We start from the raw sequence: 14,123 nt of genomic DNA, 5'->3' as shown, positions 1-14,123 counted from the left end.
GAGGGTGAGGTGAGGAAGATGAGGGTGAGGTGAGGAAGATGATGGAGGGAGGAAGATGAGGGTGAGGAAGATGATGGAGGGAGGAAGATGAGGGTGAGGAAGATGAAGGTGAGGTGAGGAAGATGAGGGTAAGGTGAGGAAGATGATGGTGAGGGGAGGAAGATGATAGAGAGGTGAGGAAGATGAGGGTGAGGCGAGGAAGATGAAGGTGAGGTGAGGAAGATGATGGTGAGGGGAGGAAGATGAAGGTGAGGTGAGGAAGATGAGGGTGAGGCGAGGAAGATGAAGGTGAGGTGAGGAAGATGAGGGTGAGGTGAGGAAGGTGAGGGTGAGGTGAGGAAGATGATGGTGAGGTGAGGAAGATGATGGTGAGGTGAGGAAGATGAGGGTGATGTGAGGAAGATGAGGGTGAGGTGAGGAAGATGATGGTGAGGTGAGGAAGATGAGGGTGAGGTGAGGAAGATGATGGAGGGAGGAAGATGATGGTGAGGTGAGGAAGATGAAGGTGAGGCGAGGAAGATGATGGTGAGGCGAGGAAGATGATGGTGAGGTGAGGAAGATGAAGGTGAGGTGAAGAAGATGAGGGTGAGGTGAGGAAGATGAGGGTGAGGTGAGGAAGATGATGGTGAGGTGAGGAAGATGATGGTGAGGTGAGGAAGATGATGCAGGGAGGAAGATGATGGAGAGGTGAGGAAGATGAGGGTGAGGCGAGGAAGATGATGCAGGGAGGAAGATGATGGAGAGGTGAGGAAGATGAGGGTGAGGTGAGGAAGATGATGGTGAGGTGAGGAAGATGAGGGTGAGGCGAGGAAGATGATGGTGAGGTGAGGAAGATGAAGGTGAGGTGAGGAAGATGAGGGTGAGGTGAGGAAGATGATGGTGAGCTGAGGAAGATGATGGAGAGGTGAGGAAGATGAAGGTGAGGCGAGGAAGATGATGGAGGGAGGAAGATGAGGGTGAGGTGAGGAAGATGAAGGTGAGGTGAGGAAGATGATGGTGAGGCGAGGAAGATGATGGTGAGGTGAGGAAGATGAAGGTGAGGTGAAGAAGATGAGGGTGAGGTGAGGAAGATGAGGGTGAGGTGAGGAAGATGATGGTGAGGTGAGGAAGATGATGGTGAGGCGAGGAAGATGATGCAGGGAGGAAGATGATGGAGAGGTGAGGAAGATGAGGGTGAGGCGAGGAAGATGAAGGTGAGGTGAGGAAGATGAGGGTGAGGCGAGGAAGATGATGGTGAGGTGAGGAAGATGAAGGTGAGGTGAGGAAGATGAGGGTGAGGTGAGGAAGATGATGGTGAGCTGAGGAAGATGATGGAGAGGTGAGGAAGACGAGGGTGAGGTGAGGAAGATGGGGGTGAGGTGAGGAAGATGAGGGTGAGGTGAGGAAGATGATGCAGGGAGGAAGATGATGGAGAGGTGAGGAAGATGAAGGTGAGGTGAGGAAGATGAGGGTGAGGTGAGGAAGATGATGGTGAGCTGAGGAAGATGATGGAGAGGTGAGGAAGACGAGGGTGAGGTGAGGAAGATGGGGGTGAGGTGAGGAAGATGAGGGTGAGGTGAGGAAGATGATGCAGGGAGGAAGATGATGGTGAGGTGAGGAAGATGATGGAGAGGTGAGGAAGATGATGGTGAGGTGAGGAAGATGAGGGTGAGGTGAGGAAGATGAAGGTGAGGTGAGGAAGATGAGGGTGAGGTGAGGAAGATGAGGGTGAGGTGAGGAAGATGATGGAGAGGTGAGGAAGATGACAGTGAAGCGAGGAAGATGATGGTGAGGTGAGGAAGATGATGGTGGGAGGAAGTTGCAACGCAGCTTGACGTTGTCGTCACTCGTTTTTATTGTGTGTTAAAAGCACGTGGCGGTTTCCAAGGCGACGGGCAGCGGGCGAGCGATGACCTCACGCCTCCAGCCGCCACTGCTGCTCCAGGGAGGCGTCGCAGATGGACACCACCACATGAGCCTTGGGTCCCAGCGGCCGCGCCGCAGAGAGGCACTGGCCCACCGACACCTGGTAGAGCCGGGGCGAGGTCTGCGGACAGGAGGGAGGAGTCAGCGGGGGCGGAGGGGGCGGGGCGCGGGCGGCACTCACCCCCAGACTCCACTGCTGAGACCCCCCCGAGCCGTGACACTTCATCAGCCTCGGCGAGTCCAAGGTCCGGACCTCGGATACGTCCAGGCACAGGAGCCCGGCCAGGACCAGCTGCCCGTCCTGATCGTAGACCCAGTCCTGCACAGGAAGCCCCAGGTCAGTGCTGCGCCCCATGGCCCGTGGCCGCACAGCCTCCTCACCTGTTCGGGGTCCTGGGGGTCGCAGGATCTCAGGACAACGGCGCCGCCCTTCTGGCTGGGTCGGCCCTGGGCCACCAGGCACAGCCGGGTCGCCAGGTTCCGCAGCTGAAACGGAGGAGGCGTAGGAGGGTGACGGGGGGGCGGGGTGAGGGTGAGGGCGGGGGTCAGTACCCGTCCTCGCTGCAGCACTTTGGGCCTCCTCAGGCTCCGGTGGACCAGCAGCTGCTGCTTGTTGCCGCCGGCGGCACTCAGCATCTCAGGGTAAACGTTGTCCAGGTACCAGCGGAAGGAGCGGCAGCGCAGCCGCTTCCTCAGCGCCACGCGCTCGCTGATGTCGCCGAAGCTCCGCCCCCTCAGCTCCGGCCGCAGGGACAGGTACTGCTCCTGGCGGGCGGGAGGTCGGGTCAGCGCCGGCTCCGTCCCCCCGGGGCGTGGCCTCACCTTGAACTCGTCCATCCAGACGTGAGCCAGGCGCAGGGAGTTGTGGGCCATGGTGTCCTGGCCCCCTGGGGAGCCGTACGGCCGCCGCTTCCGGAAGATGTGTCCCACCCGGGAGCAGGGCAGGATGAGGAGCTCGCCGCCGCACATCCACACCTGGCCACACACAGGTCACGGGTCACGCCGGGAACTCAGAGCCGCCCACGCGGGCCACTCACCCGGAAGGAGATCTCCAGGTTCTCTCCCCCCCAGATGTCCATGCCGCCGTCGTACCTGCCCAGCTCCTCAAAGTACTTCCTGTTCATGGCGAAGAGGCCGCCGGCCATGGTGGGAGACCTGTGGGGGGCAGCACGGTCACATGACTGTGGCCAGAGCCCCGGCATGGGGTGTGGGAAGGGGAGGGAGGAAGGAAGGGAGGAAGGGAGGGAGGAAGGAAGGAAGGAAGGAAGAGAGGGAGGAAGAGAGGGAGGAAGAGAGGGAGGAAGGAAGGGAGGAAGGAAGGAAGGAAGGGAGGAAGGAAGGAAGGAAGAGAGGGAGGAAGAGAGGGAGGGAGGAAGGAAGGAAGAGAGGGAGGGAGGAAGAGAGGGAGGAAGGAAGGAAGGGAGGAAGGAAGGAAGGAAGAGAGGGAGGAAGAGAGGGAGGAAGGAAGGAAGGAAGAGAGGGAGGAAGGAAGGGAGGGAGGGAGGAAGGGAGGAAGGAAGAGAGGGAGGAAGAGAGGGAGGAAGGAAGGAAGAGAGGGAGGAGGAGAAGAGAGGGAGAGGAAGAGAGGGAGAGGAGGAGAGGGAGAGCGACGCTGGTCCGGTGAGCAACAGTGAGGGTACGGTGGCCTCCAGTGGACAAAAGCGAGTCCAACCATGTGGAGCTGGGGTCATGTGAGCTCCAGGTGTCTTCTTCTTCTTCTTCAGCTTCTCCTCCACTCCTGGCTGTGAAGGGCTCGACCCCCGGGTCACTCACCTGATGGGGGCAGTGGCGTGCTGCGGTCCCGCCAGCTGCGATGGAGGCAGCGGGTCCCACTTGAAATGCAGGCCCCAGTTGAAGCCTCCCCGGACCAGAGGGGAGGCGGAGTAGGCCAGGGTGTCCGCCGAGATGATGTCGATGATGGGACACACCACGCGGCGGGGCTGCGCCTGGATGGAGGCCAGGAGGGGCTGCAGCCAGACCCGGTTCACCTCACAGTGGCTGTCCAGGAAGACCAGGACCTCAGCTGCGGCAGGTGGGCGCACGTCAGCCTCAGCGTCTCGCTCGCTCACTCACTCACTCGCTCTGGACGCACCTGTGGCGTGCGACGCTCCCACCATTCGTCCTCGGATGAGACCTTCTCGCCGCTGGTTCCTCACAAGCTTCACCTTGGAGGAAAAGTTCTGCTGGACGTAACGATGGAGCGGCTCCTGCAGCTCACCTGCGAGGATCATCGGCATCATCTTCATCACCATCTTCATCATCACACCATCTTCATCATCACCACCATCTTCATCATCATCATCACCATCTTCATCATCATCACCACCATCTTCATCATCATCACCATCATCACCACCATCTTCATCATCTTCACCATCATCACCATCATCTTCATCACCATCATCATCTTCATCTTCATCATCATCATCACCACCATCTTCATCATCATCACCATCACCACCATCTTCATCATCATCACCATCATCATCTTCATCATCACCATCATCTTCATCATCATCACCATCTTCATCATCATCACCACCATCTTCATCATCATCACCATCATCACCACCATCTTCATCATCTTCACCATCATCACCATCTTCATCATCATCACCATCATCTTCATCACCATCATCTTCATCACCATCATCACCTTCATCTTCATCATCATCACCATCATCATCTTCATCATCACCATCATCTTCATCATCATCACCATCTTCATCATCATCACCATCATCACCATCATCTTCACCATTATCACCATCATCTTCATCACCATCATCATCTTCATCACCATCACCATCATCTTCATCACCATCATCATGGCTGTACCCAGGTCGCTGTGGTCGTCCACCAGAATGACCTGGTGCAGCAGCTCCGGTGGAGTCCGGTCCAGGACACTGTGGACGGTCCGCACCAGAGCTGAAAAGGCCTCGTTGAAGAAGCAGATGACCACGCTGGCCGACGGCAGGTGGGCAGGATAGACCAGGTCCTGACACCTGTGGGGCAGCGTGGGGTCACGGGTGGCTCGGCGCTGCGCGTGCGTGCGTGCGTACCGGGCATCTCGGGTGTCAGGCACCTCCCGGTGGGCTCCCAGCCGGGTGGAGATCAGAACGTTGAAGGCGTGCCGGTGGTACCCGCTGTCCCGCAGCTCCTGGTCGGCCTCGGTGAAGATCATCCCTGCTCCACACACACGCACGCGCAGTCAGAGTCACGGCACCAGAGCCCGATCCCGGGGCCACACACCCATCTCAGCAGGAAGCTCCGGCCCTCTCATGCCGGACACCAGCCTCGGCGGCGTGGACTGGGGGCGGCGCTGGACCGGTTTCCTGGCCTGACCCGGTTCTGTTGCCATGGTGAAGTAGAGGAAGAGGAGGAGGGACCAGGTCACGGAGGTCGCCAGGCACCCGTAGCAGAAGTACCGCAGGGTGGCGCTCGCCATCGCGGCCGAGCAGCAGTCGCATTACATCACACCGCCGGCTGTGACGTCACCGCCGAGCGTCGTCGCCGTGTCCAGTGGCGTCAGTAGCGGAGCTCGCGGAGGCCACATCAACTGCGAAGAGGACACTTCGTCGTCAGAGTTTGAACCTGCTGAGCTCAGGCACAAAAGCAGGCGACGGTCACGTGACGTGGTCACCTGGCGAAGGAGTCCTCACAGAAACCTTTCGACTTCCGGCCGACACGCACCAAACTCGGCATGGAATCTCGAACGGACCTCTGAGACTCGCGAGCCCGGTCCGCTCACCGGTGGCCCAGCGAGAGGCCGCTGCTAACGCTAGCGTCGGTTAGCTCAACTCACGCGCCTCCGCCGCGGGCTCCCGGGGCCACAACCCCGTCGCTGCTCGGTGCGTTCCCAGCCAGCTCACCTGGACAGCGGTTTGCGTTCGGGTTCGGCACGGCAGCTAGAACCGGTCTGTTCCGCAGCAGGTCTGGGTCCCGAAGTTGTGAGCCAGTCGATATCACTTCCGGTGGAGTCCTTCACAATAAAAGAAACTTTGCACACACGTCACGACCGGAGGACGGCGTCGCAGGCCAGCGCCTCAGAAACCGCTGCTTCGTGGCCGTCTGTAAGAACACGGACAGGACAAACGGGTTTCACTTCAATTCTTCGCGGCGCAGCTGCACTGGCCTGAGGCGCCACCTGATGACGGACAGACGCGAATTTCTTAAATGGACCGCCAGAGGGCGCTGACGTCAGATAAAGAAACGAGGGTTTTTTTTTTTCATGTAAAATATTTTATTGAATGTTTCTACATTTTTCACAATTTCCCCAAAACAAAACAGACATTGATTTAAAAAAGCACAAGGTCGTGGTGACAGACAGATGAAGCGGCGGCCCGCAGGTGGACGACTATGTTACACACCAGAGAAATAACTAATAAATAAAAAGCACAATTCTGTTTTAGTGCAATCTCAAAAATCATTTCACTTCCTGTCGGAGGACCAGCCTCTTTGTGATTCCCACCCCAGCCATCACCCAAGACCTGCCCAGTGACCTCTGACCTTCATAATCTGATCGAATTCTTGGTCAATAATCTTAACTCGTAATTCAGTTCATCCACTTGCGACAGTTGAATGCTCCACAGTGACACGGAATCTTGTGTTGGTCGTCCTCCAGGTCAAACTTGTAGTCATACGACAGCTGAGCCACAGACAGGGGGCAGAAGATAAGAAGGGCAGGCAGTCAGGATCAGACGGACGGACAGATGCGGAGGGAGGGAGGGAGGGAGGTAGACAGACAGAGAGAGAGAGAGGAAGAGGGAGCGAGGGAGAGAAAAAGAGGGAGCGAGAGAGAGGAGAGAGAGAGAAAGAGGGGGAGAGAGAGAGAGAGAGGGGAGAGCAAGAGAGCGAGAGAGGGAGAGAGGGAGAGAGAGAGGGAGGGAGAGAGAGAGAGGGAGAGCGAGAGAGGGAGCGAGTGAGAGAGAGAGGGGGAGACAGAGAGAGGGAGAGAGAGAGAGAGAGAGAGCGAGGGAGAGAGAAAGAGGGAGAGAGAAAGAGGGAGCGAGAGAGAGGAGAGAGAGAGAAAGAGGGGGAGCGAGTGAGAGACAGAGAGAGGGAGAGAGAGAGAGCGAGCGAGAGAGAGAGGGAGGGAGAGAGATGGACAGACTGACCTCCTCTCCTCTCTGGATGCGTCGGCAGGAGCTGATGATGATCTTGTTCTCCTTCTCCACCGTCACCACCTCAGTGATGCAGTTGGGAGCACAGGAGTGGTTGATGTACCTGACAGAGGAGGAGGAGGAGGAGCTGGGATCAGGTCAGGGTTCAGCCCTGCACGCGCTTGTGTGTGTGTGTGCGTGTGTGCGTGCATTTCAGTGACCAGAGCGTGCCCCACCCGGCCTACTGAGCTCCCAGTGGAGGAGCCCTGCTCTCAGCGTGGCCGCTCATCGGGAGGGGGTGGAGTCTGACCTCACCTTGCAGGGCCTCCAGTGATGGTGGCATCGATGACATAGTCGCTGTCGATGCGGAACATGTAGACGCCGCGGTTCTGCACACAAACACAGCTCTCATTGACGTGCCGCCAGGCTGCCGGCGCCTGGCCACGGGTTGCAGCTACCTGGGACTCGTAGAGCCTCTCCTTCCTGTTGGCAACTTCGCTCCGGATGATGGCACCGATGTACTCGATGACCATGGTGTTCTTCTCAATGTCCCTGGCAGCGTACAGCCCCAGACCCTGGACACGGACACATGTGATGAGAGGCCCCGCCCACCACTCTGTGCATCAGCGCGGCGGTGCACTTGCCTGGATCCGGGAGCGAGCCAGGTACACGTTGCTCTTCCACTCCACCTTCATGCGGCGGTACTGAGATGACTTGGAGTGGCGTCCCTGGTGGGCCATGGTGACACACTCCCCCGGAGACAGAGACAGGACGCCGGGGACGAGACCCACAATGGAGCCCACCGAGCCCTGACACCTGGGAGCCATGCTGGTCAGCAGGTACGGCCTGTCGGTCAAAAGGATGAGTCCAGCTGTGGTGGGGGACGCGAGGAGGGGCACCTACCTCTTGGCCTGTCCCACTCTGGCCTCTGACCGGGCAGAGCCCGACGGGTTGAAGGCCAGTGGCGCCTCCATCAGAGGGTTTCTGCCGTAACGGAAGTGGTAGCGCTCGCAGGCCTCCACCCCAGGTAGCTGCGGCGCACGGACAGACGGGTCAGGAGGTTCCTGGGTTTGGCCCAGGGACGAAGGATGACACTTACCGACTCAATGATGCGACACACGGCAGGCGTACTCAGGCCAAAGAGCTCCTCTCCCTTCAGGAAGAGTGGGAAGAGCTGCAGTGCGCCTGCGGAGGAGCGAAGGCGGGCCACCGGCCCCAGGACCTGCTCCCACACGTCTGAGGAGGCCAGGCTGGGTCAGCTGATGTTGAGCGGCACCTTTGGAAACAACTGCCACTTCTTACCTTTGGCTGTGGGTCCAGTCAAGGTGAGGTCCTCGTAGCCTGACTCTACCACCGTCAACCGGAACGCGGGAAGCCCCTTCTCCTCAGCCACGGAGCAAACGTACCGGCACCTCCTGCAGGGGGAGCCAGAGAGCACACCAGAGGGTTACAGCTCCCTCCACTGGCAGCGGCAGGCGCTGCGTTGCATGCGGCACCTGTTGCAGTGTCTGGTGCTCCAGTACAGTCGGTGAGTTTGGAAGCCCACGGGGAAAATGGCGTCTCGGTTGTGGAAGGTGTCCATCTGGTGGGGCAGGAGTCGGCCCACGGCCCTGAACAGCATGGTGCCCACCCTGAAGGTGTGCTGCCGATCGCTGCGCTGGACCAGGGCGGCGATTTGCCGAGCCTCGTCTCGCTGCACGTAAACCCGTCGGAACACGGAGAAGCAGCGCAGCTCTGAGTGGTACGGGTCACACACGCCGGGGTCTGGCCCTGGAATGGAGGCATGGGGGTCTGCCCACGGTCTATGCTGCTGGCAGAGCATGGTCTTGTCCTGCAGAGGAGAGGGGCCACGGTCAGTCCCGCACGCGCCACAGACGCTTGGACGTTCATTGTCTTCAGCCCCTCACACTGCTGCTCCCCGAGGCCACTGCGATGGCACGGCACGCCAATACACAGCATTCAGGCTACATGGCGAATGGAAACTGCGGTGATGAATGTCAACTTCCTCTCTCCCAGTGACAGCAACCACGGGAAACAACACTCCAACACCAGCCGCTCACTGAAAGCAAATGCTTCTCCAGCGCCGCAGCCAGCGCCAAACACCCTGGGCCTGAGTGAGCGGCACAGAGAAGCCCACGTGTCTGCGTGTGTGGCCCGGCTGCAGGAGAGCCCGGGTCATCTGCTCCCAGCTGGTCTTTGCAGTTGGACTCGATCTAGGAGGAGTTTTCCTCATTGGACTGGGTCATTGATGAGTGTTATTATTCATGAAAACCAGTGAAATAAAAACAAAGGGTTGTCAAATAGCAAAAGTGAAACTGGCCTGATCAAAACCATCTGGAATGACAGTGAAACTGTGGAACTGTCCTCCCTCTTTGTTTATTTCTTTCTTGGGGAAGCAGGTGGAGATGGTTGCGAGAGAGGGAGGGAGACACGTGAGGACACTGTGGTGCATTGAGACGCGGAGGTCCACGCGACTCTACCGCCTTCCTCCACCTCGGCACACGCGCAGCTACCTATCATCTATCACGCTGAGGCAGGACGCAGCGCACGGTTGTTCGTCTTTCCAGACTGAATACATTTTCAAATAGTGTCATTCGTTTTGATGACCGAGTGTTTCAATCCTGCATCACAACACTAAAACGGAACCTTTTTCCAAGAAGTGAAATGAATGAAAACAAGCACAAGGCACAAAAACCTCATGATACTCACTTGAAACAACCCGGGGAGCGGTTCTCACCTTGAAGAAGGTGCAGTGAGCCTGGAGCGCGCAGGCGAAGTGGTAGGTGTTGGTGCAGCGGAGCCGGTTGCAGCCGCTGGTGGCACCGCTCTGCTGGCAGTGGGCGCAGCGCAAGGCCAGGCCACGGCGAAGCGCCAGTTCCACGTTGATCAGGGCACCTGCCTGAGTCTCATAAACCTCGCTGGACCACAGCGCGCAGTTCAGGTGGACCTGCACAGAGCGCCGGTCAGCTGATGAGCGGGCAGCACTGTGACGGAGCCACATACTGACCCACAAGTCCAGGTCCACGTTGAGCAGCCGCGCTGGTCCGTCGGTGAGCCCGTCGCCCTGCTGATGGCAGAAGCAGCACTTGCGGAGGTCTTTGGGCGGCGGCTCGGGTCGGAGACGGGCTCCGGCCTTCTGCAGCAGCACATCCACCTCCTCCTCCGTGGGCGGGGCAACCCTCTGGTCCGGAGGGCAGGGCCCCCTGCCGGGCGACGGGTTCAGGCTCACACGGCGACTTGCTTGGCGGCAGCCCACTCACCTGCTCAGGGTGACGGCAACACTCCAGCGTTTCCAGCAGGAACCTCTCGTCCTCTTGCCATGGCGGCTCAGTGTCTCCTCCCCTCCAGAGACCGTACGAGGGTGGGGCTTGAGCTTCAGCGTGACCTGAGAGCCCATGAGGCGCGGCATCAGCCACGGCTGCAGCACTTCACCAGAAGGGCGGCACCTACCTTCAGACTGTCCGGGTGAGCTCGGCTCTCCTTGGTGATGGAGGAGGCAGATGGAAAGGAGACGGGTGGTGTGTCGCCCGCAGGAGACGGGGGCTCGGGGGGGAGGAGCGAGTGGGCGGCGATGGGGGTCATGTTGGCGACGTAGTGGTGTGGTATGGTGGGGAGGGCCGTCTGAGCACACACAAACAGCCACCATGACTCAAGCCACCAACATGACAGTGACCTCTGACCTCTCACCTTGTGTCCAGCGGACATGTAGCGAGATGAGCAGGCCTGACTGCAGAACACCTGCTGACACACACACACGTCAGTGGAAATGCCAGCGCTCACCAGGAGCCCTGATCCTGAACGGGTCTGACCTGGTCTCTGACAGTGCAGGCAGCGTTACCCAGAGTTCCTCGACACTGGCGGCAGCTCTCCGAGTCCACATGGTTCACGCTTGCTGCATGCAGGACGGAACATCACAGGTCTCTCAGAGAGGAGGACAAGAAGAAAGAGCGCGTGCTCAACTCGAGTCACAAACCTGTTGTCCGAGGTGCCGAGGGTGCCTGCGGTCGGTCGGTGGGCAAGGCCTGCGGGTTCACAAGTTCAGTGAAGGTTACATGACAGCCACCAGCAAAAGCTCCACACCTCCCCCACCTGTGCAGGAGGGTTGACCGGGTCCTGGCGCTCAGTCCAGCCAAACCTCCTCAACTGGCAGTGCAGCGGGACTTGAACCTTCAGGAGCTCCGCCACCGATGCCATGACCCCGGGAATGTTCTGGAAGCGATCACAGCACTTAGACGGTATTCACCATCATCAAACATCGAGGCTGACGCTTCAGAGTCAGGTGATGAGGGAACACGTGAAGCAGACGGACAATAATAGACTGGGTTTTTCCAAATAAACAAACACATCACTGTCTTCTTGGACTTCCTTCTGCCGTCTCTGCTGCCTGCAGAGTTTTTGTGTACAGCAGAGTTGGAGCTGCTGGAGGTGTGCCCAGATTCTCAAGCCAAATACCCAATGATGCATGCCTTTACACCGTTTAGGGCCCCTTGAGGCCCCAGGTCTGAACATTGCTCTGTATATTGAAGGGCCCCAAGTGTGCTCGGCTGTTTTCTTCACTTGTCAAATCTGGCATAGTAATAGATCCCACAGTGGGGAAATTCAATGACTACTCATGAAAAAAGTAACCCCACAGCAGAATACAAAACTGAATTGGATGCTTGGAACATTTGGCCGTGAAAAGGTTCCAGCTAAAAATTGGCCCAGTTGTGCGTGATCACCTGGACACAGCCAACACATCGGCGGCACAGAGGAAGACAAAGAGCAGCGTGCAGAGCCCCAGCTAGCAGAGGCAGTGCATCTGCATGCTGCTTGTCTATGTGGCTCTTACTCCATGCTGGAAATCCTCCAGAGCAGAGTGGTGCGTCATCAATCCCATGATCCTTGAGGAGGCTACCTGACTGAGCTTTCATGACATCAGCTCTGATGATAATGAGGGTGGCGTTTCATCTGGCTGACACTCTTGTGAGGACAGCATCATGTGTTTCAGATTGGCTTCTCTGCGACCGTTTGCTGATCCTGGTGAGGAAAGGTGCCAGGATTTCCTCTCAGATCAACATCTGTTGTGTTCAGGAGCAGCTATTTTTAAGGGTAATGCAGGTGCATGCAGATGACTGAGACAATCGACAGCTGCCATCGGTTTGGACGGCTCAGGTCACCTGGTGTGTGCGTGAGCGTGTCGTGGGTGAGACAGGTACCTGAGCAGCAGCAGGGGTTAAGGTGATGGCGATGGTCACCTGGTCCGTGATTGAGTGCTGGGAGGCCGCCGGAAGGTTTGGCTCTGTCTTCACTTCCTGCTTCACGGCTACGGCTGCAGGCAAACACACGTAAGAAGCAGCATCCCGCAGTGGACGGCAGCATGGGACTCACCCTTCCCATAGGCAGGAGGTGTGAAGGGTATGGTCGGGGACGGGCAGGGGGAGGGCGGCTCCAGCTTGATGAAGGACAGGTCTGGGAAGCGGCTGATCTCCACATCTGCCAGGCTCTCTGGGGACGACGACGGCACGAAACCTTCGGGACTGTCCCGTCCTGGTGAGTCTTGGAGCCTGAAGGCAGAGGGAGGGCGCTAGTGCTCACGGGCTTGGTGGGGAGCAACCAAAGTCATGTGCACGTGAGGGCGTGTAACGTTTGTTGTGCATGTGGCTTGTTTCGCTCTGTGAGGTCTCAGTTTAGCTGCTGCTGCGGAGCTGCCGTGTGACCCAGAGGTTCACTGAACAGGTCTGGGTTACATGATCCACACCTATTGCAGACACAGTGTCCATCCATCGCTTCCTTACTGTCCCTCAGGAGTCCATCCGATACAGGGATGATGTCTCATAAATAATAGACATGGTTGATGGTGGTCGCACTGCGCAGCCACCAGGCCTCAGAGTTGTGGATATGGAAATTGCAAGGGTTGATAAGCATGAACTCAGAGCAGCGTTTACACACGTCTTCCCACTGCGGAAGGCCGTTACAGTGTAAATGAGCACTGCATCCGCAACTAAAGGGTGTGGGATTCACTCAGAGTGGAAAGGTGCCACCTTCTGCAGCGTGTAGACGATGTATGTACATGTACACGTGTGTGTGTGTGAGTGAGAGAGAGAGAGAGCAGGAGCGAGCGAGAGAGGTTGGCACCTACCTGAGCTCTTCCTGGATGTTGTGAGGTGGGGTTGGAAGACATGCTGGGATGTCTACTGTCTTTGTGGGGCGACTCAGAGAGAGAAGCTCAACCTTGGACCGTGCCTTTCCGGAGACACACGCTGCGGAAACATTGGGTCATGTGACCGCTCTGACACACACTCACACTCTCACTCTCACACTCACTCACTCACTCACTCACACTCACCATCTGGGTCCTCCAGCCGTCTCCTGCTAAGCTCCTGAGTGGTGACAAAACCATTGAGCATTTTCTGATGGACCTTGGTTTGGGGTGGAGATGCAGGTGGAGGTGTGGGGGGCAGGGAGGCGGGCGGAGTCGGTGGATTGCTGAGGTTGTTCTGCTGTAAAGAGACGGGACACGGCGAGTCCAGTGAGTCCCGTCTACACACGAGTGCTGAGGTTATGTTCTGGACCTGGTAGATGAGCTCCGAGTAGAAATCTGTCACGCCGCTCAGACTAGCGTTTCCAAAAGACCCCACCAGCCTGGAGTCGCAGTCCAATGTGAGGGTTCCATACGGCATGAACAGGTTCAGGTGGGAACCCAGGACCGGCTCCATAAGGGGCATCACTGACAGCTGTTGATGAGGTGTGAGGTTAACCATACAGTGGCCAATCACAGGCGGCGGGCTAGCGGGACTCACCGTCCGTTGCTGATGCTGCTCAGCCGTGTGCTCTTCATCTCGCCGACTCTTTTTCAACTTGGGCTTGTCATTGCTCAGGGGAGCGGCTCTCTTACATGGCAGCAGCTTGGTCTGGCAGACGCCCCTATTGTCTTCGTCCTCGGACCTCTGGCCACCTATGGAGGGTAGAAGTGAAGGAGAGTTAGCAGGAGATAGCTTGTCTTTCAACAGATGTGTGAGCCGCTCCTCACCTGCAGCATCTCCACGTAGGCCCCCAGAGAGCTCTGCCTTCAACGCACCTGCTCTGCAGGCTCCAACCTCATGCTCCTGCTGTGAACATCAAATGAAGGACACAAGA

The 14,123-nt window shown here is 57.9% G+C and overlaps 2 protein-coding genes across 2 annotated transcripts in view; both read right to left on the bottom strand.

Annotated features, from left to right (window-relative positions):
- Nucleotides 1-1,204: 1,204 nt before the first annotated feature.
- On the bottom strand, nt 1,205-6,447 carry galnt11 (UDP-N-acetyl-alpha-D-galactosamine:polypeptide N-acetylgalactosaminyltransferase 11 (GalNAc-T11)). Its single transcript, XM_053861143.1, has 12 exons — nt 5,549-6,447; nt 5,158-5,464; nt 4,968-5,091; nt 4,744-4,910; nt 3,998-4,123; nt 3,679-3,928; nt 2,943-3,060; nt 2,728-2,880; nt 2,458-2,670; nt 2,287-2,391; nt 2,087-2,224; nt 1,205-2,026 (listed from the first exon to the last, which is right to left on the bottom strand). The coding sequence occupies exons 2-12, from the start codon at nt 5,351-5,353 to the stop codon at nt 1,895-1,897; spliced, it is 1,722 nt and encodes a 573-aa protein (XP_053717118.1). The 5' UTR covers nt 5,354-5,464; nt 5,549-6,447; the 3' UTR covers nt 1,205-1,894.
- Nucleotides 6,448-7,656: 1,209 nt separating this feature from the next.
- LOC128756529 (uncharacterized) overlaps nt 7,657-14,123 on the bottom strand; it is a 34,866-nt gene continuing 28,399 nt past the window's right edge. The window contains 20 exon segments of the mRNA XM_053861142.1: nt 7,657-7,853; nt 7,911-8,038; nt 8,107-8,243; nt 8,310-8,422; nt 8,504-8,838; nt 9,745-9,954; nt 10,015-10,210; nt 10,268-10,392; nt 10,458-10,628; nt 10,695-10,745; nt 10,817-10,899; nt 10,981-11,029; nt 11,097-11,216; nt 12,203-12,315; nt 12,375-12,550; nt 13,126-13,246; nt 13,333-13,486; nt 13,559-13,720; nt 13,787-13,941; nt 14,017-14,095. The gene's annotated coding sequence lies outside the window, so the exon portion shown is untranslated.

The sequence above is a fragment of the Synchiropus splendidus genome, chromosome 3 (genome assembly GCF_027744825.2).
Source record: "Synchiropus splendidus isolate RoL2022-P1 chromosome 3, RoL_Sspl_1.0, whole genome shotgun sequence".
NCBI lineage: Eukaryota > Metazoa > Chordata > Actinopteri > Syngnathiformes > Callionymidae > Synchiropus > Synchiropus splendidus.
This window is presented reverse-complemented; position numbering and strand designations above follow the sequence as displayed.